The sequence below is a fragment of the Ipomoea triloba genome, chromosome 5 (assembly GCF_003576645.1).
Source record: "Ipomoea triloba cultivar NCNSP0323 chromosome 5, ASM357664v1".
Taxonomy (NCBI): domain Eukaryota; kingdom Viridiplantae; phylum Streptophyta; class Magnoliopsida; order Solanales; family Convolvulaceae; genus Ipomoea; species Ipomoea triloba.
In genome coordinates this window covers 13,036,215-13,063,696 of record NC_044920.1, presented here as the reverse complement: position 1 = coordinate 13,063,696, position 27,482 = coordinate 13,036,215, and the positions used below count along the sequence as shown (strand labels likewise).

The 27,482-nt window shown below is 37.0% G+C and overlaps 4 protein-coding genes across 4 annotated transcripts; 3 read left to right on the top strand and 1 right to left on the bottom strand.

Moving 5' to 3' along the window:
- Positions 1 to 87: 87 nt before the first annotated feature.
- Positions 88 to 1,488, bottom strand: LOC116020259 (berberine bridge enzyme-like 26). Its single transcript, XM_031260744.1, has one exon. The coding sequence runs from the start codon at positions 1,486 to 1,488 to the stop codon at positions 88 to 90; it is 1,401 nt and encodes a 466-aa protein (XP_031116604.1).
- Positions 1,489 to 9,306: 7,818 nt separating this feature from the next.
- On the top strand, positions 9,307 to 10,737 carry LOC116020258. The gene is made up of 2 exons (XM_031260742.1): positions 9,307 to 9,465; positions 9,526 to 10,737. The coding sequence occupies exons 1-2, from the start codon at positions 9,307 to 9,309 to the stop codon at positions 10,735 to 10,737; spliced, it is 1,371 nt and encodes a 456-aa protein (XP_031116602.1).
- A 108-nt stretch (positions 10,738 to 10,845) lies between these two features.
- LOC116020257 lies at positions 10,846 to 11,653 on the top strand. The gene is made up of 2 exons (XM_031260741.1): positions 10,846 to 10,965; positions 11,114 to 11,653. The coding sequence occupies exons 1-2, from the start codon at positions 10,846 to 10,848 to the stop codon at positions 11,651 to 11,653; spliced, it is 660 nt and encodes a 219-aa protein (XP_031116601.1).
- A 69-nt stretch (positions 11,654 to 11,722) lies between these two features.
- Positions 11,723 to 15,258, top strand: LOC116020256. The gene is made up of 4 exons (XM_031260740.1): positions 11,723 to 13,201; positions 13,285 to 13,479; positions 13,753 to 14,747; positions 14,832 to 15,258. The coding sequence occupies exons 1-4, from the start codon at positions 11,723 to 11,725 to the stop codon at positions 15,256 to 15,258; spliced, it is 3,096 nt and encodes a 1,031-aa protein (XP_031116600.1).
- The last annotated feature ends 12,224 nt before the right edge of the window (positions 15,259 to 27,482 follow it).

Here is a 27,482-nt window from a genome sequence, read left to right as displayed (position 1 = left end):
AAAAAATTTTATTGTAACTATAGCTAGAATGCATGCATATATAAATGTATGTTACGTTGTGGCGGCAAGGCAATATAATGAATTGGATCAAAGTGGATATGAAAGTGGAATAATGCTCTGTTCATTCCTGAAGAAGTTATCTGGATCCACCAAAGCCTTCACTTTGGCAAGCCTATAGAAGTTATTCATGAAATATTTATAACCCCAAGAACTTGCCTGATCCAGGCTGGTTGTCCCGACCAAATTGTTTTGTCCCAGGTCAAAATCCCTGTAATTGGAGTAGGATTCTCTGGGATTGTTGGAAACATAGGGAGTCAAGTAAGCGTAAAGCTTGCGAATCCACGAGAGATGCTTCTGAGCCGCGACTTGGCCGACTTCGTCCCATCCAGTGGCGTATCCGAGGAAAAATAGGTTACCTGCCCTGTGTGGATAAGGCGTTTCTGAGGGCGAAATCTCATCCATTATCCCTCCATAGGGAACAAGCTGCATATTCGGCCCGTTGATGTCTTCTTCTTTAAACAGTTCCAACATTCCTTGGAAAATTTGGGGGGTAAAGGGGCGTTTGGCATAGTCGGACTTGATCTTGAAGCTCCGTTGTTTGAGATTGAAGGAGCGGTTGAGTAGGCTGTCGACGGGGTAGTGATAGGTTACGGTGTTGATCCAACTCATCTCGGTTAAGTCGGATTTGGTGACGCCCAATTCTGGAAATCCTTTCTGCATCATGGCTAGCAAGGCTTCGGATCTTCCGAGGTATTGTGCATTGAACAAACCCTCTACTGTTCTCTCCCCAGTAGTGTTGGTGTTTTGTAGGACGACTCTGAGGTAGAGGTTTCTGTCGGCCTTGTTGGCGAAAAACTGCCATTTATACAATAGGTTTGTTAAGTTTTGTTCCAGGGTTTTGGAAATATTGAATACCGTGACGGTTTCAGGCACGGGAACCAGTTCCAGTTTCCAGGCGAGTATGATGCCGAAGCTAGCGCCGCCGCCGCCCCTGATAGCCCAGAAGAGATCCTCCCCCATGGATTTCCGGTCCAGAATTCTCCCGTTAACATCCATGATTCGGGCGTCAATCACGTGGTCCGCCGCCAACCCATATTTTCGCAACAACATCCCGTACCCGCCGCCGCTGATGTGGCCACCCGTGCCCACCGTGGGACAAATACCCGCCGGAAAAGCTAAAGTGTCGCTCTTATTAGCAATGCTATAATAGAGTTCACCTAGCGTGGCTCCGGTTTGGACCCACGCCGACTTCTCCCCAACGTTAACCTCGATCGACCGGAACTTGATCAAGTCCAGAATGGCAAAGGGGAGGCTGGAAACAAAGGAAACGCCCTCGTAATCGTGGCCACCGCTTCGGGTCCTGAGCTGGATGTTATACTTTCGGGAGCAAATGAGTGCAGCTCGGACGTGGGATTCCCGTAAAGGTGTGATGATGACTACAGGTTTGGGGGTTCCGGGCCCGGTGAACCTGGAATTCTGGGCGGACATATTCAGGATGGGCAAGAATGATGGGCTGCTGGGAGTGTAGAGTACCTGAGAGGTGGCATTATTTCTGAGCTTGCTGGAAAGACAGTGCACAAAATCTTGATGATGAGCATGAATGCTACTGCAGGCTGCTGGGAAACAAATTAAGGAAAAAATAAATGCTACAACCGCAAAACACATTGGGCTTTTCATTTTCGTATCCTTAGCTTAGCTGATGATATATATGATTGTTGATTCAATCCATCCCATGGAGAATTATATTTATAGGCATCAGGCATTGGAAACGCGTAAATATTTTGACTATGAAGATGATTTTATATGTATGTTACACAATACACACGTACGCCACTTTTATTGAATTATTAATTTAACAAGAAAAGTAAAACAAATTAAAGAGACTTCCGTTTACAAGTGGACATGTATGTAATCCATTCTGCACCTTTAATCTTACTTAATTTTGTGGTTTATAATTTTTTGACATGATAAATAATATACATCAATGCACCACTTCAAACACTTAGGTCAAATGATCTTTCATCTAAACCGTAGATAGGAGTTCACAAGTGTTCACACCAGAACCGGAATATATATATATATATCGGTTCTCATGCGGTTTGGTTGCTTAGGTGCGGTGGTGAATACATCTTACTTGCCACCAATGATAAGGAGATGCTTCGTGATGTGAAACAATTTCTCTCTACGAACTTTGACATGAAGGATAATATGGGTGATGCCTCTTATGTTATTGGCATTAAAATTCATAGAGATAGGTCTCGGGACATACTGGGTTTATCTCAAGAAACCTATATAAGCAAAGTTTTAGAAATATTTCAGATGAAAAATTGTTCACCAAGCTTTGCTCCCATTGCAAAGGGGAATAAATTCAGTTTGGACCAATGTCCGAAAAATGATTTGGAGAAAGAATCCATGGAGAACATCCCTTATATGAAAGTTAAAATTTACATTTAATAATACTAAAAAATCATATCAAATAACATAAAATATTATTAGAAAATTTTCAACATTTTTTAAATACAAAAGTAATCATGACAAAAAAATTCTACGTGCTATGCAAAATCATCTTTCACTTTCTATCCTGTAAATATAATGGATTAGACCGAACTCAGTAATTCAGGGTAATTATAACTCAAAAATTATATATATACGGGAGGTGGTGGGTTCGAGCCTCAGTGGAGTCAATACTGACTCTTATGAACAAAAAGCTCTATATGAGAACTTGTGAATAAATCTAAACCATTGATCACTCTTATGAACAGAAAGCTCTATATGAGAACTTGTGAATAAATCTAAACCATTGATCATCAAAATCTAATGGATAGGAAATCAAGTAAAAAATGAGTGGGCCGGTGTCATTTTCATAAATCATCTTCTTGTGTTCAAGTCACCTTTGTTTTTGTTCATCCCGCGTTCTCGTTCGTCGGGTTCCAAGTTTGAGTGCTCAAACGTTGGAATCGTAGTACGTTTTATCCTGAAAAACCTATATCGCAACGCTCTTAGCACCCCGTGAGGCGATAAATAAGGTTTTAACGAGGGAGACAACTCAACTCGGCCTTCCGACCTACCCGAGATTATCTTCATTTGTCCCCTTCTACTTCCAGGTTTTATCTTAACCTTTCGTAAATTAATTTCCAGTTTTATTTATCTTTCGTGGGTTTGTATTTTCTCCATTTTCAAGAGATTTTCGAGAATATATTTCCTACACATGTGACTTTTTTGGTTACGTGACTTCGTCCACAAATGAAGTGTTAATATATAATAATAGGATGCGACTTTGAATCATGATTCTGTGAATACTGAAGAAGAATGTCTTGGTACAAAACTACAAATGTATAATAACTTTGGAGTTTTCTTGTTGAAGAAACATAACAATGACTTTTAGTACCCCCCAAAAAAAATCATGACATCTTCTAGAACAAATACAAAAATAACAGAAAATTACTTCATAAATTCAAAGTTGACAATTATTGTTAAAACCTGTATACTATTGGAGATTTATATAGTAATAATTATATATTTTAGCATTTCAAACATGTTATTAAATTTAAATAATAATTTTCGTACAAAAAAAATATATAGTAATAATTATATATTTGAGGATTTAATACTCCGTAATATTTTAGGTTTGTGTGGGAGCTGTTGACTTTATATATATATATATATTCTAGAATTACAGAAATCACAAAATTCATTATCCAAATAAACATTACTCATTAGAGGATTATAGATTTATAGCCCTAAATCCCTAATGCCCGATAGGTGTGTTGTGTTGCATGTGTGCAGTGTTGCATTGAAAATAAAGATAGAACAAATTACAAATAGAAGAAAACTTACAAGTTACAACAGACAATGGGGTCCAAACTGGCAAACAAATGAACAATCGTTGATAATCGAATTGGAAAAATTATTATTGAAGAAGACGAATGGGTTAGCCGGTTAGGATGTCGATTCTAATATATAAAAGATAATTAGGTGTCCTCGATTCCCCGTGTTAATTCTATTTCTAAATTATTTAATTAAGCGTCGATTCTCAGCTTCCTACCGTCACATCTATTCTTACTTTTTTGTTTTCTAATAAATTATAACACTAATTTTTTTTATTTTCTAATATAATTATAACACTAATTATAACACTATAATAGATATATGTATACCTATACATATATATGGATGGGGCCCTTCTATCATGGGGCCCTGGGCGGTCGCCCATCCCGCCCGTGCTCAGGACCGGCCCTGATGACGGGTAGCGGCCAGCGACTGAATGGAGAGGAAAGGAGTGGCTGGTGATCGACAGTCGGCGGCTGAACAGCAAAACGAAGATGGAGGTCGGCGGTTGAGCGTCTGACGGAGGTCGGAGGCTGAACGTCGGCTACGCACCTAGTTCGCGGACGGAGATGACGGAGAAGATTTGGCGAAGGAGATTTGAGGACATTTTAATTTGTTGCAGTGGATTTGGGGGAAATCGCGTTCTGGGGGGAGTTATTTTGTTGATTATCCGCGGCACCCTCAGGGGTGGGTGCTGCGGAAAGATATATATAATTTTAATATATAACTTACCACACGGGGATAGAAATGCAGAAAGATTTCGTGTTCTTGACAGGGACGGGGATTGGACCAGGGTGGGGTTTAAGAGACACTCCCGCCACAGTATCATCCCTAGATTATTGGTGGGTAAAGATTGAAGAATTAACTCTAATTATTATTATTATTATTATTATTATTATTATTATTATTATTATTATGTTGAAAAACATTTTTGTCCAACCTCATATCTTTAATTATTATTATGAATTATGGAAGACTAATTGTGATAATAATCTCACAACAACAGTAAAACTAAAAGTTAAATTATCTCTAATATAATTATCATTTGGTATTTATCTCGTATTGAATACTACAGAACGTGCATAGATAAAAGATGATTTTTTGTCCATTGAGTAGAATTTGGTTTTAACTTTTGAAAAGAAGTCGCCTTACAATTTTGCAATGGAAAACTGTTTTCTCATCTGAAACTTGTTTCAATATAATGCAGTAAATGAGCTGCATGTTGATGGAAATTAATGGCACACAGTACATAAAAATGAAATTGCAGAAAATTAAAACATATTAATCATCATCAGATGAGATGAGATCAGAAGCTAACTAGCAGTAATCAATTCTTCCAACCCACTGAGCATGCATCCATCCTCCAGATCCACCTGCTCCCAATCCGACCTGAACGGAAAAATATCCTTATAGTAATGAGAACCGCTCACTTGATAACTATACCCAATCATCAGCGCCATGTCTGCAAGACTACACCCTATTAACCTATTATTCTCCTTATCAATTCTCACTACCCTTTTTATCTCCCACCTGTAATCTCTGTTGTCTTCTACCCCCCAAAGCCACACTTCATCCGATTTGTAGTCACATGTAAACCCTAGCTTTCCCTTGTAATCAACAATTCGCGCTTTGCTGTAGTTTTTGTTGTCTTCGATCGCGGGTATTGGACCTGGAAACTCTCTGTGAGTTTCGGTTTTCAAGTAGAAAGCCAAAATTGTGTTGCGATTTGTCAACAAATAGACTATGCCACCTATACAAACAGGAGGTTGATTGGAAAAAATAGTGTCCTGTTTCATTACGAGGTCTTCCAATTGTCTCCATGTCCAAAATTTTGAATGGAAAATCTTGCATATCAAACTTGTGTTTCCTGGTGGCCTGAAAATGATAAAATATCAAATCATGCATTAGAATTATATCTTAGGAAACATTTATAATAAATTGTGTACGTTAATATATACTGTAATAATATTCTATAGAATAAATAAATTAAATAAACTCACCCAAAACGACCATATGAAAATTTAATTATTTTATACTCAAAGGGATTGGATTTAAGAATTTGCAAAGCAATGTGTTCTAAGAACGTGTCTCGTCCCCTCGGGCTCGGCAACTTAACACTTTGCCCGGTGCTCGACTTACAAACATAATAATGATAGGCTCTATCTGCATACTTTCGACAGCACAAAATTCCTTGTTTAGAAGATGCCAATATCTTCATGCCATCTCGGAAACACTCCATAGAAATACCTGGAACCTCCAATGATTGGTTGATGGATACAAAGTTGTAAGAACAAGTAAAGCGTTCAAGTGTTTGAACAATATATCCTATGATATTTTTTGTTTTTCGAGCGTACTTTTCAATGAACCACGATTCACTAGCTAACTCGTTATACTCCTTGCTAGCCACTTTGAATGTATCTAGCGTTTCTAACGTTGCTCGAATCAAAATCTCAACAAATATTTCTTGCTCGAGATAAAATTTAGAACCCATTGAGACACAAAAGGAGGTTATGGTGATAAAAGTTGTGTTGGAGATGTATGAGAATAGGTGTGAAAGAGAGATTTTAAGAGAAGGACAGGAGTTTGAGGTTATGATATTAGGACACGAAGACGAAAAGATGAGCTGCAAATTCACTAAGTACAAAGGTTGCTCTGTAGGAAGTTGCTGTCAAAGTCTTGTTTGCTTAAATAATTCAAAATCACCCTCATTTCCCAACCCTAAAATCAGCATTCTGGGAAATAATATTAACGTAAACAATTACAATATTTGGGTTAGAATTCTGACAAACATCTATATTGAAGAAATAGAAAGAAATAAAAGAAATTTAAAAAGTTACTTAAACTGCAGTCGTCTGAGTACATACTCTCCAATGTACCAGCCAAATCCCTCTAATAAAATTCATACATTGTATCTTTACGTAGAATATAGTAAGGAATTCATAGAATATATGCATAGAGATGAAGATTCTCATTTCTTCAACAAAAAAAAAAAAAAGAAAGAAAAGAAAAGATTTAAGTAATTAATTAATGGCATGCAATCTTCAATGAATGCATAAATAATTAATTAAAAATCCCATGTATGGAATAGAAATTTTCTTAAGGCATTATTCAGAGAATTAATATTACTATCAGTTTACTTTAATTCTATTTCATTTTACTGTCTTGGTGAATATAATTCTATAGCTAATAAGATTGACATTTTTATTAAGTTTTATTATTTCTAACTTTAGTTCATAAATAAGAATTAGTCTTTTCAAATTAATGTTTTTCCTTTTTTTTTTTTTTTTTTTTGCGTAAAACCAATAAAAACTCTCACTTTTACATTTAATTATGATAATACAATTTCTAATAAAATATATATTCTTCCCTACTTTTCTATTCAGAATATATACAATTCTAGATTAAAATTACTAATCGTAATAATACAGTACATATATTTTCATGTACCCGAAAGTTCTTAAATCTCAGCTTGACTACCAAAGAGATATACTTCATATAGGTTGTAAAAAATTAAATACTAAAATTGCAAAGTTAAATTTTACCTGCTGAGGCTATCATCAATAACAATTCCCAATGTAGCTACAATGACAAGCGCTAAATAACACAAACTAAAGTTTATCACTATAACATATATAGACATTATCGATTCAAACCATCTTTTCAATTCCACTATATAATATTTGATATTATACTTTATATATGCTTATATATTGATCCAAATATTCTTAAATTATTATAGCAAATCCATTTTGTGCATCGCATGGGTGACAATACTAGTTAGTAAAAATAACTTTTTTTTTTATAACAAGTAAAAATAGCTTGTAGTTATATTAATTCTTTTTTTTTAAAAAAAATTATTAATAATTTACAAAACGCTAAAGAAACATTTGAGATTAATTAATCCAGATGGGTCAGTCACGAGCTAATATAGGTCAATGTTGGAGCATAACATTAAAAATTTAATTACAATTTTAACACAATTTGGACTAGAAGTCCTATTCTGGAGGGCTAAATAAGTTAAGCAAGGTGAATTTTTCACTATAGCATGATTCAAATTACATGAGTTGAGTTAGGAGCTTTTACACAATTGAAGATTTTTCAATCTAGTAATTAAAACCCTAGACTTAGGATAGTATTTCTCTAACAGACTCAGAGGATACAAGATATCCCAATTTTGCATTTCCCTTTAAGCACAAGCACAAAAAAGATGACTTGAAGTTTTTTGAAAGATCACGAAAGTTCAAGAGGACGCCTTGGAGTTTTTCTGGCCGGGATGGACGTCGTCATTTGTTTTCTTTTTTCATCCCATGCTCTTATTATAGATCGATGACTTTGTACATCTATAGATTTGTATTGCCTTTACTTGGATTGTTTCCCCTGGGCTAAGATATAACTTCACTATTGAAATCTACATTAAAATATTATAGTAATTATATAATTTGGCCTTAGCTATGCTATGGCTGCCTTTTTTTTGCAAATGGACAACTAATGAGTGCCAAATTGCACAACTTTTAAGGATATTTATGGACTAATTTGGGGTTGGATGTGCTTTATTTGTGCTTAAAATTGTTTAAATATGTGATAAATTACGTTGAAGGACTATTATTGGGCATTTTTTGTGTTTGAAGGAAAATATGGTCAATTCAAGAGTAATTTGGGCAAAATGGAGAAAAATACAATGGAAGCCAAATATCGGTTGTTACGAGCAGCGTTACGCTCGTAACAGGGCTCGTAACACTCAAGATTAGAAAGGTTATCTTTGCTATTACTACTAGCATTTTGCTTGTAACAAGGGTTTGTAACGAGGTGCATCAGAAAGTCATCTATGTTGTTACGAGCAACGTCACGCTCATAATAGGGTGCGTAATGGGAGGCATCCGCAAGTCAATTCTACTGTTACAAGACATGTTAGGCTCATAACGGGCCTTGTTACGCATGCCAATCCAAAAAGTATAAAACGGGAGAGTTTGAATTTTAGAAGGGAGCTTTTTACTTTCTTAAGGAACCTATTTATACTACTTTCAGAGTGCTTTTCAGCTTTTTAATTTCTAGCACTTTTAGATACAATTTCTTGTTAAATTCAATTTTCATTTTCAATCATTACTCAGATTTAATTTCTATTGTTACTTTGGATGAAGGATTGAAGATCTCCATTTCTAATTTCATCTTAATATAGATAAGTTTATCTGTATTTCATTTCTTGCAAGTTTACTTGTTGCTTTGATTGTTTTGATCTATTATCTTGCATGTGGTAGTGCACTATGGATTGTGTTTTTAATATTGAATCTATTAGTTAATGCATCCAATGGTCCTCCGAGTATTAGGATTTTAGCAATTGTGGTCCTCCGAGTTTAAAATGACCTTCAATGGTCCTCCAAGTTTTAAAAAATAACCACCCGTGGTCCTAATAATTCTTAAAATAACTCAAGTTTAAAATGACCATGAGACATATAAGGCAAATCACATCTGAGATAAACCATGAACGACGAAACGCTCTCGTCCCAGCAAAGTAGCGAAGAACATGATCAACTAGCGCGTAGCACGAAGAAGACGAAGACGTCGACGGAATCTCCCATGGGGGAAGTTCCGCACGCTGTCAACGGGACTTCGAACGAGGCAACAGGCAGTGAAAACCAGGTAAAGGCACTATCCTTTAAACAGATTGTGGCTAACGAAACGGCTGAAAATGTGCAGTAGTTTACCGACGACATCGATCTGGTCTCCGAGGATGAGGAGGATCCAGACGACGATATGGACGCTACCTGCCCGGTCATCAGGCTGACCAAAGAGGAAAAGGTGCGCTTGAGAAGCAAATGGAAGCAAACTCTTATCGTGAAGGTGATGGGAAGGAACGTTGGCTACGGATATCTCCTCAGGCGACTGACTGCTTTGTGGAAGCCGAAGGCAAGGATGGAGCTTGTTACTGTTGATAACGGGTATTTCTTAGAGAAATTCTCCTCTGTAGATGATTATGAGTTCGCTAAGTATGGAGGACCATGGATGGTCCTTGATCATTACCTCATAGTCAAGGAGTGGGTGCCAAACTTTGATCCATTCACAGAGACAACTGAGAGAATGATTGTTTGGATCCGCTTCCCATGTCTGCCAGCAGAATATTTTGACCACAAATTCCTGATGAGAGTGGGTGACAAGGTTGGCCGAGCGATAAACATAGATACCGCAACCAGTCTGGTGTCGAGGGCAAGCTTTGCGAGGGTTTGCGTTGAAGTAGACATCACGAAGCCTTTGCTTGCCAAGTTTACTTTGAGGAACAGAGTCCGGCCTATTGTGTACGAAGGGCTTCACCTCATCTGCTTCAAGTGTGGAACATACGGGCACAATGCGGAGGGCTGTAGCTTGAATCAGAAAGATGAAACGGCTCCAGGCATGTCCGTCGACGGAATCACCCAGCCGGAAATGTCCTCCGGCGAGAGCAACGGTCACAAAGAAGCTGGAAATGGTAAGAAAATAACAGCGAAGGAACCTGCCTTATTTAGGCCCGAGGTGATAGAAGATTATGGTATGTGGATGATTGCACCAAAACCAAAGAGAAATTACTCCAAAAATCAGGGACCAAAGAATCAGGAAGGGAAGGAAAATAGAAAGAAAAATGTCCAAGAATATGGAAAAGCAAAAGAAAATAGCGGTGCATTTGGGTCGAGGTTTGTAACGTTAGATGATGACACTGAGGATCAGGAGAATGCAGAAACCTCACGTGACCAAAGTGAGAAAACAACCCGGGTCCAAGAAGCCAAAAAACAGAGCCCAATAAGAGGAAAAAGAACGACAGTGCAAGTTTCTGAGAAACAAATTATGGGTAACAATGCACATGGGCTGCACAAGAAACAATTTGAGACTGGAGAAACGAGCAGGAAACAGAGCGCCAACAAGAGAACCTCTAACAATTAGGCTAACCAAGCCGGGGCCGCCAATGAGCATACGTTGGTCTTGGGTAATAAAAGAGGAGGAAAAACGGTGCAAGTGGTGGAAGATGAAGCAGGTCTGGAGGAATTATGTATGGTAGGAACTGAACCATCTCACGAACACCACGGCGACCCACCGAATGCCCAGCAACATGCAGATGCGAAGCCGACGGACGTGAATGATGATGGAGAGTGCCTGGAGGATGCAGGCACTGTTGCAATGGAGATGGAATCTTGAGTTGCCTCCCGGACCGCTCCTGGGTTGATTGTTTTCTCCTTTTGGTTTTTTCCTCTTGTTTGCGTTTTTTCTTGTTTTTCCTTGCTCTGTGTTTTTTTCTTTTTTGTCTTGTTCTCCCATGAAGGTCATTACATGGAACTACCAAGGAGCAGCGTCTAAGAATTTCCTTAGAGCTGCTAAGATGTTGTTAAAAAAACACCACCCGGACATCTTCTGTCTAATGGAAACCAAAACCTCTGGTGATAATGCGGACACTGTTTGCTGCAAGCTTGGTTTTGAGAATTGGGCGAGGGTTGAAGCTCTCGGCTTTAGCGGAGGAATCTGGGTCTTCTGGTCGGATGCTCTGCAGGTTGAGATTCTAACCTCCCACCCCCAATTTGTTCACATGGCCATTACGGAACCTTCTGGTAGGAGGTGGAACTTATCAATGGTCTATGGTAGCCCCTCCGGTTACCTCCGTCGGCGTCTCTGGAATGCGTTAAGTAGAAACAAGATCCATGTCAACTACCCCTGGTTAATTGCAGGTGATTTTAATGCTATAGTGAGCAATGAGGAATGCACCAGCACAAGCAGTCCCGGGGCTCACAGAAACAGTGATTTCAAAGATTGGATTTTTGACGAAGCGCTGTTCGACCTTGGGTTCTCAGGGCAGAAGTTCACTTAGAAGCGAGGGAGGGAGGACGAAACCTTTAAGGGTGCAAGATTGGACCGTGCACTTTGCTCTATAGATTGGATGGACATTATGAGAGAAACGCATGTTACTCATTTAACCGCTATTGGGTCGGACCACTGCCCCATTTTGATTGAGTTTGATAGAAAGGTTGAGAAAGGCCAGAACAATTTTGTTTTTCAGGGAGCCTGGACAAAGCACCATGATTTCATCAATTTCACCGGTCAGAACTGGGATAAGGAGGATACTGTTTGGCATAACAAGAACCTCTTCGCCTCTAAACTTAAGGAGTGGAACCGAGCAGTTTTTGGTAATATCCACCTCAGGAAGGACAACCTGTTAAGAAGGTTGGATGGCATACAAAGAAAAATGGATCATGGGGGTCACCGGGGGCTTGTTCAGCTTGAAAGAAAAATTAGAAAGGAGCTAGAGGAAGTCTTGCAGCAGGAAGAAATTTTATGGTTCCAGCAATCGAGGGAGGATTGGATTGCCTCGGGCGACCGGAACACCAAGCTTTACCACGCCGCTACTAAAAATAAGAAGGCTAAGACATGGAGACACAATTTCTTAGATAGTGATGGTAATCCCATGAATGATGAACATATGATTGAAAGAGCTATCCAAGAATACTTTTCAGGAATTTTCACTAAGGATGTTGAGGCAGATACTTCATGCATTCCAAAGGGAAAATTCCCTGTGTTAAGTGAGGATAGCTGGTCGACATTCAATGCGGCCTTCTCAATAGAAGAGGTCAAATCGGCTTTGTTCGATATGAGACCGCTAAAGGCACCTGGTCCGGATGGCTTCCATGCAGTCTTTTACCAGAAAGCATGGCAAGTCGTTGGGAGATCGGTTTTTTTGCAAGTCAACCAGTTTATGAATTCTGGAAAGCTTGACGAGGGTATGAATGATACTCTGATTGCCCTCATACCCAAGACGGGCTGCCCCACCAATGCGAGTCAGTATCGTCCGATCAGCCTCTGTAATGTCATCTACAAAATCATCACTAAAGCTATGACCAACCGCATTAAGCCGATCTTAAGGGCATTGGTTGGGCAGGAGCAAAGTAGTTTTGTTCCAGGCAGACAAATCACCGATAATATCCTGATCTATCAGGAAGTTGTCCATTCCATGCGCAACAAGCAGGGCAAGAAAGGCCTCATGATTCTCAAAATTGATCTTGAGAAAGCCTATGACAGGCTTAACTGGGAGTTCATTCGTGATACGCTAAAAGATGTGGGCATGAATAAGGAGTGGGTTAGGAACATCATGGCGTGTGTGGAGACACCCAGACTGAAAGTTTTATGGAGCGGAAAGCAGCTTGAACAAATCACTCCTTCCAGAGGAATCCGCCAGGGAGATGCTATATCTCCTTACCTTTTCGTCTTGTGCATGGAAAGACTTAGTCACGTCATCAAAGAGGAGGCTGGTAAGGGCGCATGGAAAGGTATACAGCTCTCCAGGTATGGCCCTGTACTCACCCATTTATTTTTTGCTGATGATCTTGTCTTGTTTGCTGAGGCTTCGCAGGAGCAAATCTCTGTTATATCTCAGTGCCTAGAAAAATTTAGCAAAGCCTCGGGACAAAAAGTCAGCTTGAGTAAATCCCAAATCTTTTCTCTAAGAACGTGGTGCGGGAAGAGGCCCAATTGATCACATCCATTGCTGGCATTCCCGAGTCACCCAACCTTGGCAAGTATCTTGGGGTTCCAACGTTACACGGCAGAGTAACGAATAATCTGTTTACTCCATTGTTGGAGAAAATGGATGACAAGTTAAGTGGCTGGAAGACAAAGTTCTTGACTCTTGCTGGGAGACAAGTACTAGCGCAATCAGTTCTCCAAACGATACCTTACTATAGCATGCAAACTATATTCATGCCAGTGGGGGTGTTGCAGGAAATTGATAAAAAGATCCGCAGGTTTATATGGGGTGGAACCTCCGAGACCCGCAAATGCCACCTAGTGTGTTGGGAGGAGGTCACCAAGCCTAAGAGCGGGGGAGGACTTGGTATTAGGTCTTCCAGAGACATGAACTTAGCTTTCATGGCCAAGCTTGGTTGGAAAATTACAACCAATACAGACTGTCTCTAGGTAAAAGTCCTTAAAGAGAAATACGCTCATGGAAAAGATGGCATTGAAGCTCTCTACCCGAAACAGCTCTGCTCGAATGCATGGAGAGGTATTGTTGCCGCTGGTCCCTTCATTCGAAAGGGAACTAGGAAATTCGTAAAAGATGGGAAAGCTACTCGGTTCTGGGAGGACCCGTGGGTGCATGAGGAACCGCTGCTGGCTTTCGTCCAAAATTATGAGAACCCTGGAAAACCGCTGCTGGCTTTCGTCCAAAATTATGAGAACCCTGGAAGCATGGTGCTGGCTTTCGTCCAAAATTATGAGAACCCTGGAAGCATGGTGGTGGAGTACTGGGAGGACAATAGAGGGTGGAAATGGGAAAAATTACCACCACTGCCAGAGGACATAAAGCCAAAGATGGAAACCATTATGGTACATAATGGAGATGATGCTGATGAAACATTCTGGAACCCGGAGGCGTCAGGTAAGTTTTCAATTAGCTCTGCGTATTTCTTAATCAAGGGTTACCAGACTAACTTGCAGGACCACATTTGGAAAAAAATCTGGAATTTGGAAGTTCCCAACAAGCTCAAGACATTCCTATGGATTGCCATGCACGACCGGGTGATGGGTAATGCAGAGAGAAAAAGAAGAGGCCTCACCTTGGAAGGCTGCTGTGACCTCTGCCCAGGGCATTTGGAGTCTGCTGATCATATTCTTAGGAGCTGCTCTCGTGCCAAGGAAATTTGGCTTGCGTATGCATCCAGAGAGCAGCGAAGCAAGTGGAGGCATCTTGATTTCAGAAGATGGATTATAAACAACGTCACTGAGCATGTCGCCGGCGAAGGAACTGGTGAGTGGAGTCGCCGCTTCGCTATCATCGTATGGTGGCTATGGAGATGGCGCTGTGACAGAGTCTTCAACGAGAGGGACGCAGATGTTCAACACAAGATCATTTGGATTCGAACCGCGAAGGAGGAAACCGAACGTGCCTTTATCCGCCATAAAGATGTCATGTTAAGTACGGGAAGAAGCAGAACTCTCTGCCTGTGATGGAATGCCTCCACTGCACACTGTTTCACGCTCAATGTGGATGGTAGTGTCAAAGTGGGATGTAACAGAGCTGGCTTCGCCGGGGTGGTTAGAAACAACAAAGGCGAATGGCATGGGGGAATCATGAGCAAGTCAGACTATAGTGATCCCTCCATGGTGGAAGTGGAGGCCATTGTGGAGTGTCTCAGCTGGGCTTGGCAGAGGGGTCTTCGCGACTTAGAGGTCCAATCAGATGCAAAGAACGTGGTTCAATGGTTCCAAAATGACTCCGTCGGCAGGGGCCCTATTCGTCAGTACATTGATAAAGTAAAATGGTGGATCAACAGAGACTGGAGGATCTCCTTCCGGCTGGTTTATCGTGAACAAAATAGGGTGGCTGATTGCCTAGCGTCGCTTGGAGCCCTTCAGGGGAGTGAACGGAATGAACTGGATGTCTGCCCTATTGGGAGTGAGGAAGCCTACCAGGATGATTAGGCGCATGTCACAAGGGCACGCAGAGTGGTGGAGTCAACTTGAAGTTTGGCCTACCAGGGGTCCCCCCTCCTTCTACCAATTTAAAAAATGACCATGAGACGTCCTAAAAGGATCACGGGTGGTTATTTTTTAAAACTTGGAGGACCATTGAAGGTCATTTTAAACTCGGAGGACCACAACTGATAAACCTTAATACTCGGAGGACCATTGGAGGTATTAACTCTATAATCTATTGTCATTTATATTTTCAATATGTGTGAGAGCATATCTTTTAGAAGGGAGATCAAATAGAGATGTAGGTTAGGATTTTGGAGTGGCGATCTTGTATTGGTTGAGTAGGAGAGATGATACTTGATTTGGATGATATTGATAAACATAATTGAGTTCTGGGTAGGAAGTGAAAACCTAACCTAGACTTAAGAGGTTGGTCAACCATGCTTTACCTTTTTTTTTTTGGGTAAATCCATGCTTTACCTTTGAGTAAAGGGGAGTATGCGATGTTTAGGATATCAAGTGTCTGATGAAATGCATCTTAGTCACTTATGAGTACGCAATGAGAATGACTTAAGTGCTTTAAGGGTGTGGGATGACCTTGAAAAAGGCTTCTTACTAGTCATATGACATCCATTATCTAATCAATTTATTTTTTCCCTTGTTCCTAAATCAATTACAGTTCCTTGTCCTAATCTAAATTCCTTTTTCATCCCCTCCTTTTTTTTTTCTTTTACTGTTATTCAATTCCTTTGCTAGTTATTATTTTCATTATTGCATTATCTAGCCTTTTACTTTGGGTTCACTAGTACAAACAAAGAAAGAACATAAAATTTTAAATTTTCACTACTTTCAAAAAAAAAAAAAAGAGTAGCAAAACCGTAAACAAATGCATAAGAAACTGCGACCCTTTTTAAACAAAAGGGACACGATTTATTTTTAAAAAAATGACTCAAGTTTTCGGGATCCTTTCTTCCAGAAAGGGTTGCGAAAAGTAATAAATTAAAAATAAATTGGAAATTACATCAAATGGATGCTAAGTTTGCCTTTTTTAATTGTTTTCTTGAAGAAGGGATATATGTTGAGCAATCTGCAGGGTTTGTGAAGAAAGGGGAAGAAAATAAGGTTTACATATTAAAAAAAAAAAAAAAAAACTTTATATGACTTAAAGCAGGCACATTAGGCATGGTATAGTTGCATTGACTCTTATTTTGTTGAAAGTTGTTTTATGAGATGTCCTCATGAGCATACTGACAAGAGGTCAAAGAGTTGTTTGGAATATTACTTCCCGAGTTCGTATCGTCTCTCAAGATGACAAATTGGAGAGATTAAAATGCAGGGGTACATTGACAAGTACTAGCTAGGTGCAAGAGCATCATTGTAGTGATTCAAATTAAAGTTTGCAAAGATATAAAGCAAAGGAAATAAGATTTAAAAAGGTATGTAACGGGGATTGGATTGGCATTATTCATTCACTTTTCTAAGGGAGAATTGATGAGGTGTATGAGGAGTACTAAGGGAGAATCAAGGCACAATCACTAAGTCGCATAGGACTTAGACTCTTAGGTCCTCAATTGGCTAAGACATTTCGTCAAACACATTGCCTACCCTCTCCTTCCATACCTAGCCCTCTCGGATCATAGGGCGGGAATTGTAAACAAACAAGACTATTGAAAGGTCACAATCTCTTGCTAACCTCCCAATCTTAAACTCCTAATCTATTGTGGCCATCAACACATTAGGATCTAACAAAGGATGTTCACAACATAGCAATTCCATCATGCACCAAATCTTTTCAATTAAGACAATTAAGATCTAGAATGAAATAACCTTTAAGAATTCCAATCCAATCCTAGAAAGCTTTGCCACTCATAATCATGGTTGCTTCAAAATTTAATTCTAATTGCAATCAAAGATCAAAGAGAAATGAAAGTAAATGAAAGCAAGAACTGAATTGCAATTATGTAAAACAATACCAATTGGAAGCTCAATTCAAGATCCAATCTTCAAAAGCTCAAGAAATCATCCAATTCAATTCTTCCACTCTCTAGGGTTTTACTTTCTCTCTCTACGATTTAAGAACAAAACCCAAAACTAAAACATTGATGATCTTCAACCCAAAACCCCTTCAAACTTAATCTTCGCGCTTAAGAAAAATGCCCCAGACCACGAATCGCCCACAATCGTGGATCATGACGTGGTTCAGGCACTTACGCACAACCTTCTTAATTCACGCCTTGTTCTTCAACCATGAGGTGACCATGATCGTGGATCCCTTTGTGGTCTCCTGCTGTGTGCAATCATGAGCTTATCTCCATCTTAGCCCTTAATCCATGCAAAACATCACAATGTGTTTCCCCTTACTCAACATACAACATCATATGATATATCATACCCATTTGCCTTATTTCCCACACAATAAAGGCTCAAATACACATGGGCATAGATCAATTTTGCTTCTAAAATGATACAGTTTTGGCACTTAAATTATCACAAGTTTTCACACTTTGAACTTGTTTCTCCTCAAAAAAGAGGAACATTATCATCTATTACAACCCATAAGTGCTAAGAGAGTATGTAGCTCATAGCTCTCCTTGCATAGTGTTGGAATGGTTGCGGTAATATATGAAGCCAAAATGGGTATAGTCCTTCATTTTATGGAGCAAGTATGATGAATCATGCACAACTTCTCAATGCCTTGATAGCTAAGGGGATGATGCACTTCATGAGATAAGGAATTTAGAAATTCAATGGGGTACTTTTCTCTCATGTATTGATTCAAGCAAGCAATTTTGAAATTTGGTTCACCTTCTATTTTCAAAGAGCCATCAAGCCAATCCACTTAGTGGGAACGATGCGTAAACCACAACCAACATCCTTCCAATACGCCAAAGCCCAACACATGAAAGTAAAGTAAATGTACGACATAGGCCTCTCCCCACCAATGGCTTAGGCATGCACTCTTTTCTTCTCAACCCCCTAAGATAACACCATCGGGCGACCCGACTTCACATTGATCTCAATGTTTTTTCGAAAGTGGTGCAATGGGTTGACGAATCATAGCCGGGTGTCTCACCTCCTCTCTTGTTTTCTAATCTTTAAGGATAAAGTCATCGGAACAATCGACTTTACGTAGAGCTCTACGCTTTTTTCAAAGACAGTGCAATGGTTGCCCCAAATCCTAATGAGACGGCTCTCCTCGGATCTTACCTCATAGGGGTGGCCATTCTTTTGTCTTTGCCTTTTTTCTTTCTCCATGACTACCCGCCATGCCTTTTTCTAGGGATTAGGGGTTCACAAGTTTCTTTACCAAAGGCTCACCTTTTGCCCCGTGCCTTACTAATATTTGTTCAATTCCGGGCCTTGCTTTCAATTATCTTTCTAAAGTTGAGGGGTGCACACTCCGACTTCGAGAGATCCTTGACCAAGGTCCAAATAAAATAAGAGGTGAATTACACACAAGCATGCAAAGAAAATGTAAACCTATTGGTTCTGTTGCACATAACCCAACATACTTCCAATATAAAATGAACAACACCACACATCTTAATTTCACACACAACTCAATCATGCTAACACATTAACATGGGAACTACAACATAGGATGCACCAAACAAATGAAAATTAAAAAGCACAAGGTGCATCCTTTCCACACTTTAAAATAAATATCATCCTTGGTATTATAAGCATAATGGTCACGGGAAAAAGAGACAAATCGATGGACGCATACACATTTCCACACTTTAAAACAAAAGATAGGGGGACACACAATGTGAAGTAAGAGAAAGCACCTTTCCACACTTTAGAAGTGAGGCAAGGTGGGATTAGGGCTCAATACTCTTCCCTTTTTTTTTCCGAATGGAGGTTTTGCAAGGCGGACACCTTCTTCTTTTCTCATGTTCACGGGTAGTGGCTTGTGGTGGCTCACACTCTATCTTCGGTCTGTCAGTCAGCAACACCAAGGCAAGATCGATTCAAGTACAAGTCGAAGCCCAATTGCAGCTACACCTTTTCAGAAAATGGGAATCATCTTAGCAACTGGCTATAGACATGAGTATAATCTAAGGGAGGGGAGAGACCATTTTAATGAGAGAGGGACGAGCAAGTGATAAATTAGGAAAAAAAAATAGGTAGGCCTTCTGAGATGGGGGTAGGAAAGGAGCTATCATTGCCAATTATGCCACGGTCTCTCAAGTAGTCCATGTGTTAGGAATAATTTGAAATAGATTTTGATATGCCAAAATGTACTGAAAAATATTAGACCCCCAAAAGTTTTTAGTATTAGCCGTGGTTAAGATAAAAAAGGAAAAGTCAAACTGATTTCGATAACCATCTCAAGAAAACATGGAGATATCCAAAGTCATGGATATACAAAACTTGAAGAACATCATGCACAATGCATTATTGGAGAAGATGACGGCATTGAAATATATATGAAGATTAAGGAATAAATTACATCAAGGAGAATAATTAATTAATCAAAGATTCGTACAGACGGAGTGGTTAATGAGCTTAATCTCTTCTAAAGGACAAACTCTCAATTGCCTGTAAATTGATGAAGATTTGAAGCAGCTGAGACAACAATTCTATAAGCAACAAGCGAACGAAGTGTTACATACGAAATATCTTCATCTGAGAGAGACTTGACATACGTTGAAGCACGAAGTGTTACATACGAAATATCTTCATCTGAGATAGACTTGACATACATTGAAGCATCTACTGAAGAATCTCAAAGTTAGAAGAAAACAAATCTTATTTTTGTGAAACAAGAGGTTTCTCTACCGGAGTCTAGAAAGGGGATTGTCACAAAGGAGTGTGAAATCCTGGTGCAGCCAGTGTGGGCTTGGTGATAAAAGCACTAGTTAGGGGGTGATTAGTGTGGGCTTGGTAATCAAACCACTAGATTACAGAATGACACGATTAGTGTGGGCTCGGTGATCAAAGCACTAGATCGTGGATAATATATTCATTGTATCTTGTAACCAAGGAGAGGTGGATATAGTGGATTCCTCTTGGAGATAGGAGAAAGTGGAGTAGAAGGATTACATACACCTCCGAACCACTATAAATTTCTTGTGTCCTTTATTTACTTGCTATATTTATTTATGCATGCTTAATCCACATGTGAAACACACACTACACAATATTTAGTGTTCCGCTGTGTACAAGACACTAACAATTTGTTAAGTGTTTTGGTTTGATTTTATATTTGGCTTAGCAATTCGATTTGGGAGAAAAGTCTATTCACCCCCCGCCCCCCGCCCCGACCCTCTAGACTTTTCCTTATCTCTTTTGGGACTAAGACCATGTATATGTTTCAACCCTCCTTACTAGTTGCTCATAATGCTCCTTGTGGACTCAGGGTTCCTCCTCCCCACTCGAAGATTGGACTAAAGGATCATTAGAGGCGTCCCCTACTTCATAACCTTCTGCGGCCACATTTCTTTCTCTTAGCTTCTCCATTCTTTCTTTCTACATCCTTCTTTGTGCGACCCTTCTTCCTTCCTCACAAGGTTACTTCTCCATGGTTCCCTACACAATATTTCAAAAATACAACCTTTCAAAGATATTTATCTTCTTTGTCTCTTGAATATGTAAATTTCCCTGTATTGGTTAGTGAATGATGACATTTATAGAGAAAAATGGGACCATGAAAAAAACATAAAGCCAAAGATTCCTCCTCATGTGATAAGAAAAGTATCTTTTGGAGGGAATCTCTGCAACAAAAGATAGCATGGGTTACATCAAAGCACTAGGGAACAAGATTCTCCTTCACAACAACCACCAAAAAAGATGAAGACCAGATCATGGAAAAGGGAAAACAATCAGTGCATCTCATGACAAAGGGAAACGAGTAATTGCATCTCATCACAAAGCTCAAGGCAAAAAATCATTGGGGCTTACCAAATCAAGAAACCATTGTACTAGGAAATACAGGACAAGATCCACAACTACATTAAAGAGCAAGTTCCATGGAAATGTCAATGCTCCAATTAACATTGACTGACACAATGTGGATAATTCTTGTTAGACATTTTGGTTTTTTTTTGTTAGATATTTGTCATTTAAACTCTGTTAAACAATTATGGCCCTCTCATTTAGCAGTCTGATTTCAGTGTAATTTTGTTAGCTACTTGGCTGTCTCATTTTGGTAAACAGAAGTCTTGTGCAGTGAAACTGTCCATTTGGTAATGAAATTGTCCATTTTGGCAATGAAATTGTCCATTTTGTTACTTTGTCCATGAAATTGTCCATTTTGTTACTTTGGCAGTGAATTTACTCTTTTCTTTGCTTTGGCAGTGAAATTGTGCATTTAGTTACGTTTGCAGTGAAACTGTCCATTTGGTTACTTTGGCAATCAAATTGTCCATTTGGATACTTTCCTTATGCAATGAAATTGTCCATACAAACATAAAAAATGGCATTAAGGAAACCATAAAAACATACAACCTGAGACCAAATAAACAACTAAAGGTTCAAACACATTTCATTTACCATAAATTAGTGCAAATACAAATACTTTTTCACTTCTACTCTACAAAGCCAAGGGAAGTCTTTCAACCAATTTTCCACCACCTATAGTTTTAACATTGGAATTGAAGAACAACATTAGTAACACTGCTACTACAACAACGAAAATCATCACCAGGCGACAACAAGACTTTGATTTTGAGTGTAAATACAAATCATCTTGTTCTGAAGTAGCTCTCAACCTTGATTTCAGTAATTGGATTTCTTCCTCATTTCTATTTATACGCCTTAATAGTTCAGGTGACCTTGAACACATAGGAGGATCATACCATCTTGCAAATTCACACCCAACACCTCTCCTGTCCTATACACAAGACCTATTACGGAGTATAACCTCGGATTAAACACAATACCAAAAAATGTTAGAAATTACTCACCTGAATCGGTCCACAATCCCAATACCTTCTGTCGGGGTTGTTGTTCGTCCATGAGGTGCGTAGCTTCAATAATTCACCGCAATGACAACGCATATTAGAAATTACTTCACCGTGTTGAAACATCAAGTGGTTGCTTGAGGAACCATAGCTTTCTTTAGTGTAGTTAGCTTGCATCTCGTTGAATTGAGCAAGATACGAAGAACTTATGTGTTGTGCTCTGAAGAAAATGAAGAATAATTAGGGCTCCTCCTAAATCTTATAACGACCAGGTGAAGGGAGAATGCAGGGAGCACGTGAAATTACCACTCTGTCTTTCGAATTCACGGTCAACAAACGGTGAGACTAACGGAGGACGAAATTGGGTCAAAATTCGAAAGTTAAGGATGTAATTGGTTTCAATCAATAGTCGAGGACCAATTTGAGAATTTAGCTTACTATTTTCCTATCCACGTTTTATACATTTATACCCAATTTATGGTGAACCTAGTCTCGACAAAACCATCACTACTATAATTTTTTTGTCACATATGATAATCTTATGATTTGCCTGATTAAATTCATCATTTTGTATATAGTTAAAAGAGGAAAATGTATATAATGAAATAATTGAAGGACTATAATTAAAAGAATATGTTCTCTATTTTCCAATAAATAATATTGTATCATTTTCAAAAATAAATAATATTGTATCATACCAATTACGAAACGATTTTTTTTTTTGCAAAAATTACCTACTACATAATATTACTCTTATCAAAAATAAAAAGTTAATTTTATTTTTTGTCCTAGACTTTTAGATGGTAGTTCATTTTTAGTCTTTTTTTTTTTTTTTTTTTTTTTTGCATAACATCTCATTTTGATTCTAGTATTATTGTGGCATGACCATTTTTGGTTATCTGTCAACAAAATCGTTTAAATATCATTAAATATAAGAACATTTTGATTCTTTTTATACAAATTATGTAGGTTGACCTGCTATATTTTTTATTTTATTTTTTTTAAATCATAATTGAAAACCTCAATACCATTGTATTTTAAAAAAGAGTTTAACCAAAATGGTCTCTCGACTATTGCGAAATTACCAATTTGATCCTCGACAATTTTTCGTGCCTAATTAAGTCCCTCGACTTTGAAATTTTTAACCAATTTGGTCCTCCGTTTATTTTTCCGTTAAACATTCGTTGAAATCGGGACCAAATTGGTAATTTTGCTATAGTTAAAGCACCAAATTGATAGTTTTGCTATAGTCAAGGGACCATTTCAGTGAAAAATTAATTACTAATTTGGTCCCTTGACTATACCAAAATTACCAATTTGGTCCCGATTCAACGAATGTTTAACGACAAAAATAAACGGAGAACCAAATTGGTTAAATTTATCAAAGTCGAGAGACTTAATTGGACACAAAAAATTGTCGAGCACCAAATTGGTAATTTCGTAATAGTCGATAGACAATTTCAGTAATAAACTCTTTAAATATTTTAAACTATTTTATAAATAAAAGATAAAAAATATCACGTCACAGTAATACTGAAATTAAAAAAAATTTAAAAGAAAACTAAAAATATATTGTCACTTTTAAATCTAAAACCAAAAATAAAATTAAATCTAAAAATAATTAACGAAACGGGTTCTCTATTCTCTGCCAACTAGGCAACTACTTTTCTTCGTTATTTCCACACAGTCACACACGAATACCAAGCGCACCCAAGGTCGTAGCACGCTTACATCACGCCACGTAGGCTAACGTATTTCCACTTGGCGTTAGTGCGCGTGTACTGTTGAAACAGTAAACGGCGGCTAAGAACTTTAATGTCAGGGCCATACTACCGTCACAGCAGAGTGTACTGACACTTGGTGCTACCCAATTATATTCTGCCAAATTTGACCTTATGTTTCACAGCGATAGACATGCTACTTCTCATATTTCACAATAACATTTTAATTTTATTCTATACTCTCAAATTTAATGATTTTTTTTACACATTGCAATTACATTGAATAAACAATAATTTATATTTTTAAAATATCTTTTTTTCTAGAAAAAACAAAATTACAAACCCAAAATATAATTGTTCCTATTTTAACCTTAAACTTAATACCATGAATTTGGCAACGAAGACTTTGAAGAGAGTCAGGTGAATAAGATGATGGTCCTCTTTCCTTGGAAGGAGCATTTGTTGGCCCCATGACAACAAATTGAAGGAGAAGTTAAGAGCTAGAAAACAAAACTCAAGAATAGTCAAACTTAACAAATTAATATAATATAATATGTCATTATTTTAGTGTACTGTTGATAGGTGCTTAATCTATTGTACGAATATCTATATTTTTTCAATAAAAATATTACTCCGTAATTTTATTATAATTATATTTCTTATTTTTATCAATATTGCAGTCAATTAGATCAATTAGATCAAGAATAATTAATATGTATATTTTTTAAAGGAAAGTTGTCAAACAAATACCATTTCTGGAGGTATTCAATTCAAACTTTTAGAGAGTATTTAAAAGTCATGCGGTATTCGATCAAGATTTTTAAAGAGTTTTTTAAAAGTCATGTGGTATTCAATTAAAACTTTTAAAGAATCTTTAAAAGTCATGTGGCATTCAAAAAGCTATGAATTTGTAAAGACTTTTTAATTGTAGAACTTCTGTAGACTTTTATATACTTTTCCTTCTCAAATATAGAACTTCTGTAGACTTTTATATACTTTTCCTTCTCAAATATAAAACTTCTGTAGACTTTTATATACTTTTCCTTCTCAAATATAAATAGTCTGTAGACTTTTATATACTTTTCCTTCTCAAATATAAATAGTTGAAATCCATTTATATACTTTTCCTTCTCAAATATAAATAGTTGAAATCCAACCCTCAACCCCAAGATTTCAAAATTTTCTTTCTACCAACACTGAAGGTTTTTTTCTCCCTCTCTCTATTTAAACTCTATTTTTTTTCTCCTTATTTAAAATTTTAAACTTTATAAACCTTATACCTAAATTCAATAAATTATTTTTTCTTCATTATCCTATATTTTCTACATACCTAAACTCTACCAATTTTTTTCTTTCTCCTAAACTTTACAATCTTCCTCTAAAAATTCAAAATAATATTATTTTTATTTCATTGTTGCTTGTATATTTTGATTTTTTTCTATGAACTTTTTATCCCTAACTTCTAAACTTTTTCTCCTAAATACATGAACAGAGTAAATTTTTTTATCTATTACCGTCAACTTTTACTATATGTTTCATAATATTCATATGTTTATTCGTAATATATTTTTTCTTTTTTCTTTTTAACAACATGTTATTACGAATAGTGAACTATTGTTCGCAATAGCAATTTGAGGCTACAAAGAGAAGCACCTTGTTGTTGTTAGCAGTCTCATATTGTTATTGCAAATAATAGCTCTTTTCTTGATACCTAGCAATATATCAAATATAATTTTTATATATATTATTAATTTTTTTATTTTATGCAACTAGTAATTATATTTTTTTAAATATTAATTTCTCAAGAAAAAGTAATTATATTTTTAAATATTTTATTTGAACAATTCTATAACTATAAATTTTAGTGTTTAATATTGTTAATTTGTTATGAATTGCTTATGAAAGTTTGTAAGGATGTATTCAATTTAGAATTTTAATGACTTGTGTAAACTTTTTAAAATAAAAAAATTGATAAAAGCTTATGCAAGTTTTTTATACAGACTTTTATAGAATCTTACAAAATTTTAAAAAGTTTTGAAAGACTCTATGAAAATCAATAAAAGTTTATTAAAATCTATCATTTTAAAAGTTTTTAAAAATCTACAAAAGTCATGGTTGAATACACCCCCCTTAGTTAATTTTAGTTATATATCTTGCTCACCTTGCCCCAAAGATGCCCACCCCCTTACACGACAAGATTGTAAAGGTGATAAATGATGGTAACTCAGTGAATCAGTGATCCATTAATGGGAAAATCAGTCTCTAGTTCTTACAAGGAGTCACCTCACAAGAGGGTGAAACTCTTACATTGCGACTGTCAATAATCGATCTTGTATTCTTACCCACAATTTACCACCCACAAATCAATTGAACTACCCATGCAGGCTAATTTTAGTTATCTTGATTGGATGGTTGTTTTGCATGGATTATGGTCCACCTTGCAAGATGAACCAAGTTAATTAAGTTTTTTTTTTAACAAAAAATTAAGTTTATTTTCTCTTTTATTTAGAAATAAAATTATAGCAAATTTTATTTTAAGTCCTCGAAAATCGTGACATTGTCACATTTAATCTCATTCTTTTAATTTTACCACATTATATCTTTGACTTTAATTTGATTGCCACATTTAGTTTCCTTTTAAAATTGTCATTTTGTCATATAATAAAGAGGACTAACATGTAATTTTATCAATCAAGTCTCTTGCTCCACCATGTAGGCTGTGTATGGTTCATGGTTTTACACAGTACACTAGGAATGTAAATCAAAATCTTAGTTAGTGTTTGGTTAACAACTTCTTAAAACACAATAATAGGATTTGATTACCCCCTTCAATNTAATTGTAGAACTTCTGTAGACTTTTATATACTTTTCCTTCTCAAATATAAATAGTTGAAATCCAACCCTCAACCCCAAGATTTCAAAATTTTCTTTCTACCAACACTGAAGGTTTTTTTCTCCCTCTCTCTATTTAAACTCTATTTTTTTTCTCCTTATTTAAAATTTTAAACTTTATAAACCTTATACCTAAATTCAATAAATTATTTTTTCTTCATTATCCTATATTTTCTACATACCTAAACTCTACCAATTTTTTTCTTTCTCCTAAACTTTACAATCTTCCTCTAAAAATTCAAAATAATATTATTTTTATTTCATTGTTGCTTGTATATTTTGATTTTTTTCTATGAACTTTTTATCCCTAACTTCTAAACTTTTTCTCCTAAATACATGAACAGAGTAAATTTTTTTATCTATTACCGTCAACTTTTACTATATGTTTCATAATATTCATATGTTTATTCGTAATATATTTTTTCTTTTTTCTTTTTAACAACATGTTATTACGAATAGTGAACTATTGTTCGCAATAGCAATTTGAGGCTACAAAGAGAAGCACCTTGTTGTTGTTAGCAGTCTCATATTGTTATTGCAAATAATAGCTCTTTTCTTGATACCTAGCAATATATCAAATATAATTTTTATATATATTATTAATTTTTTTATTTTATGCAACTAGTAATTATATTTTTTTAAATATTAATTTCTCAAGAAAAAGTAATTATATTTTTAAATATTTTATTTGAACAATTCTATAACTATAAAT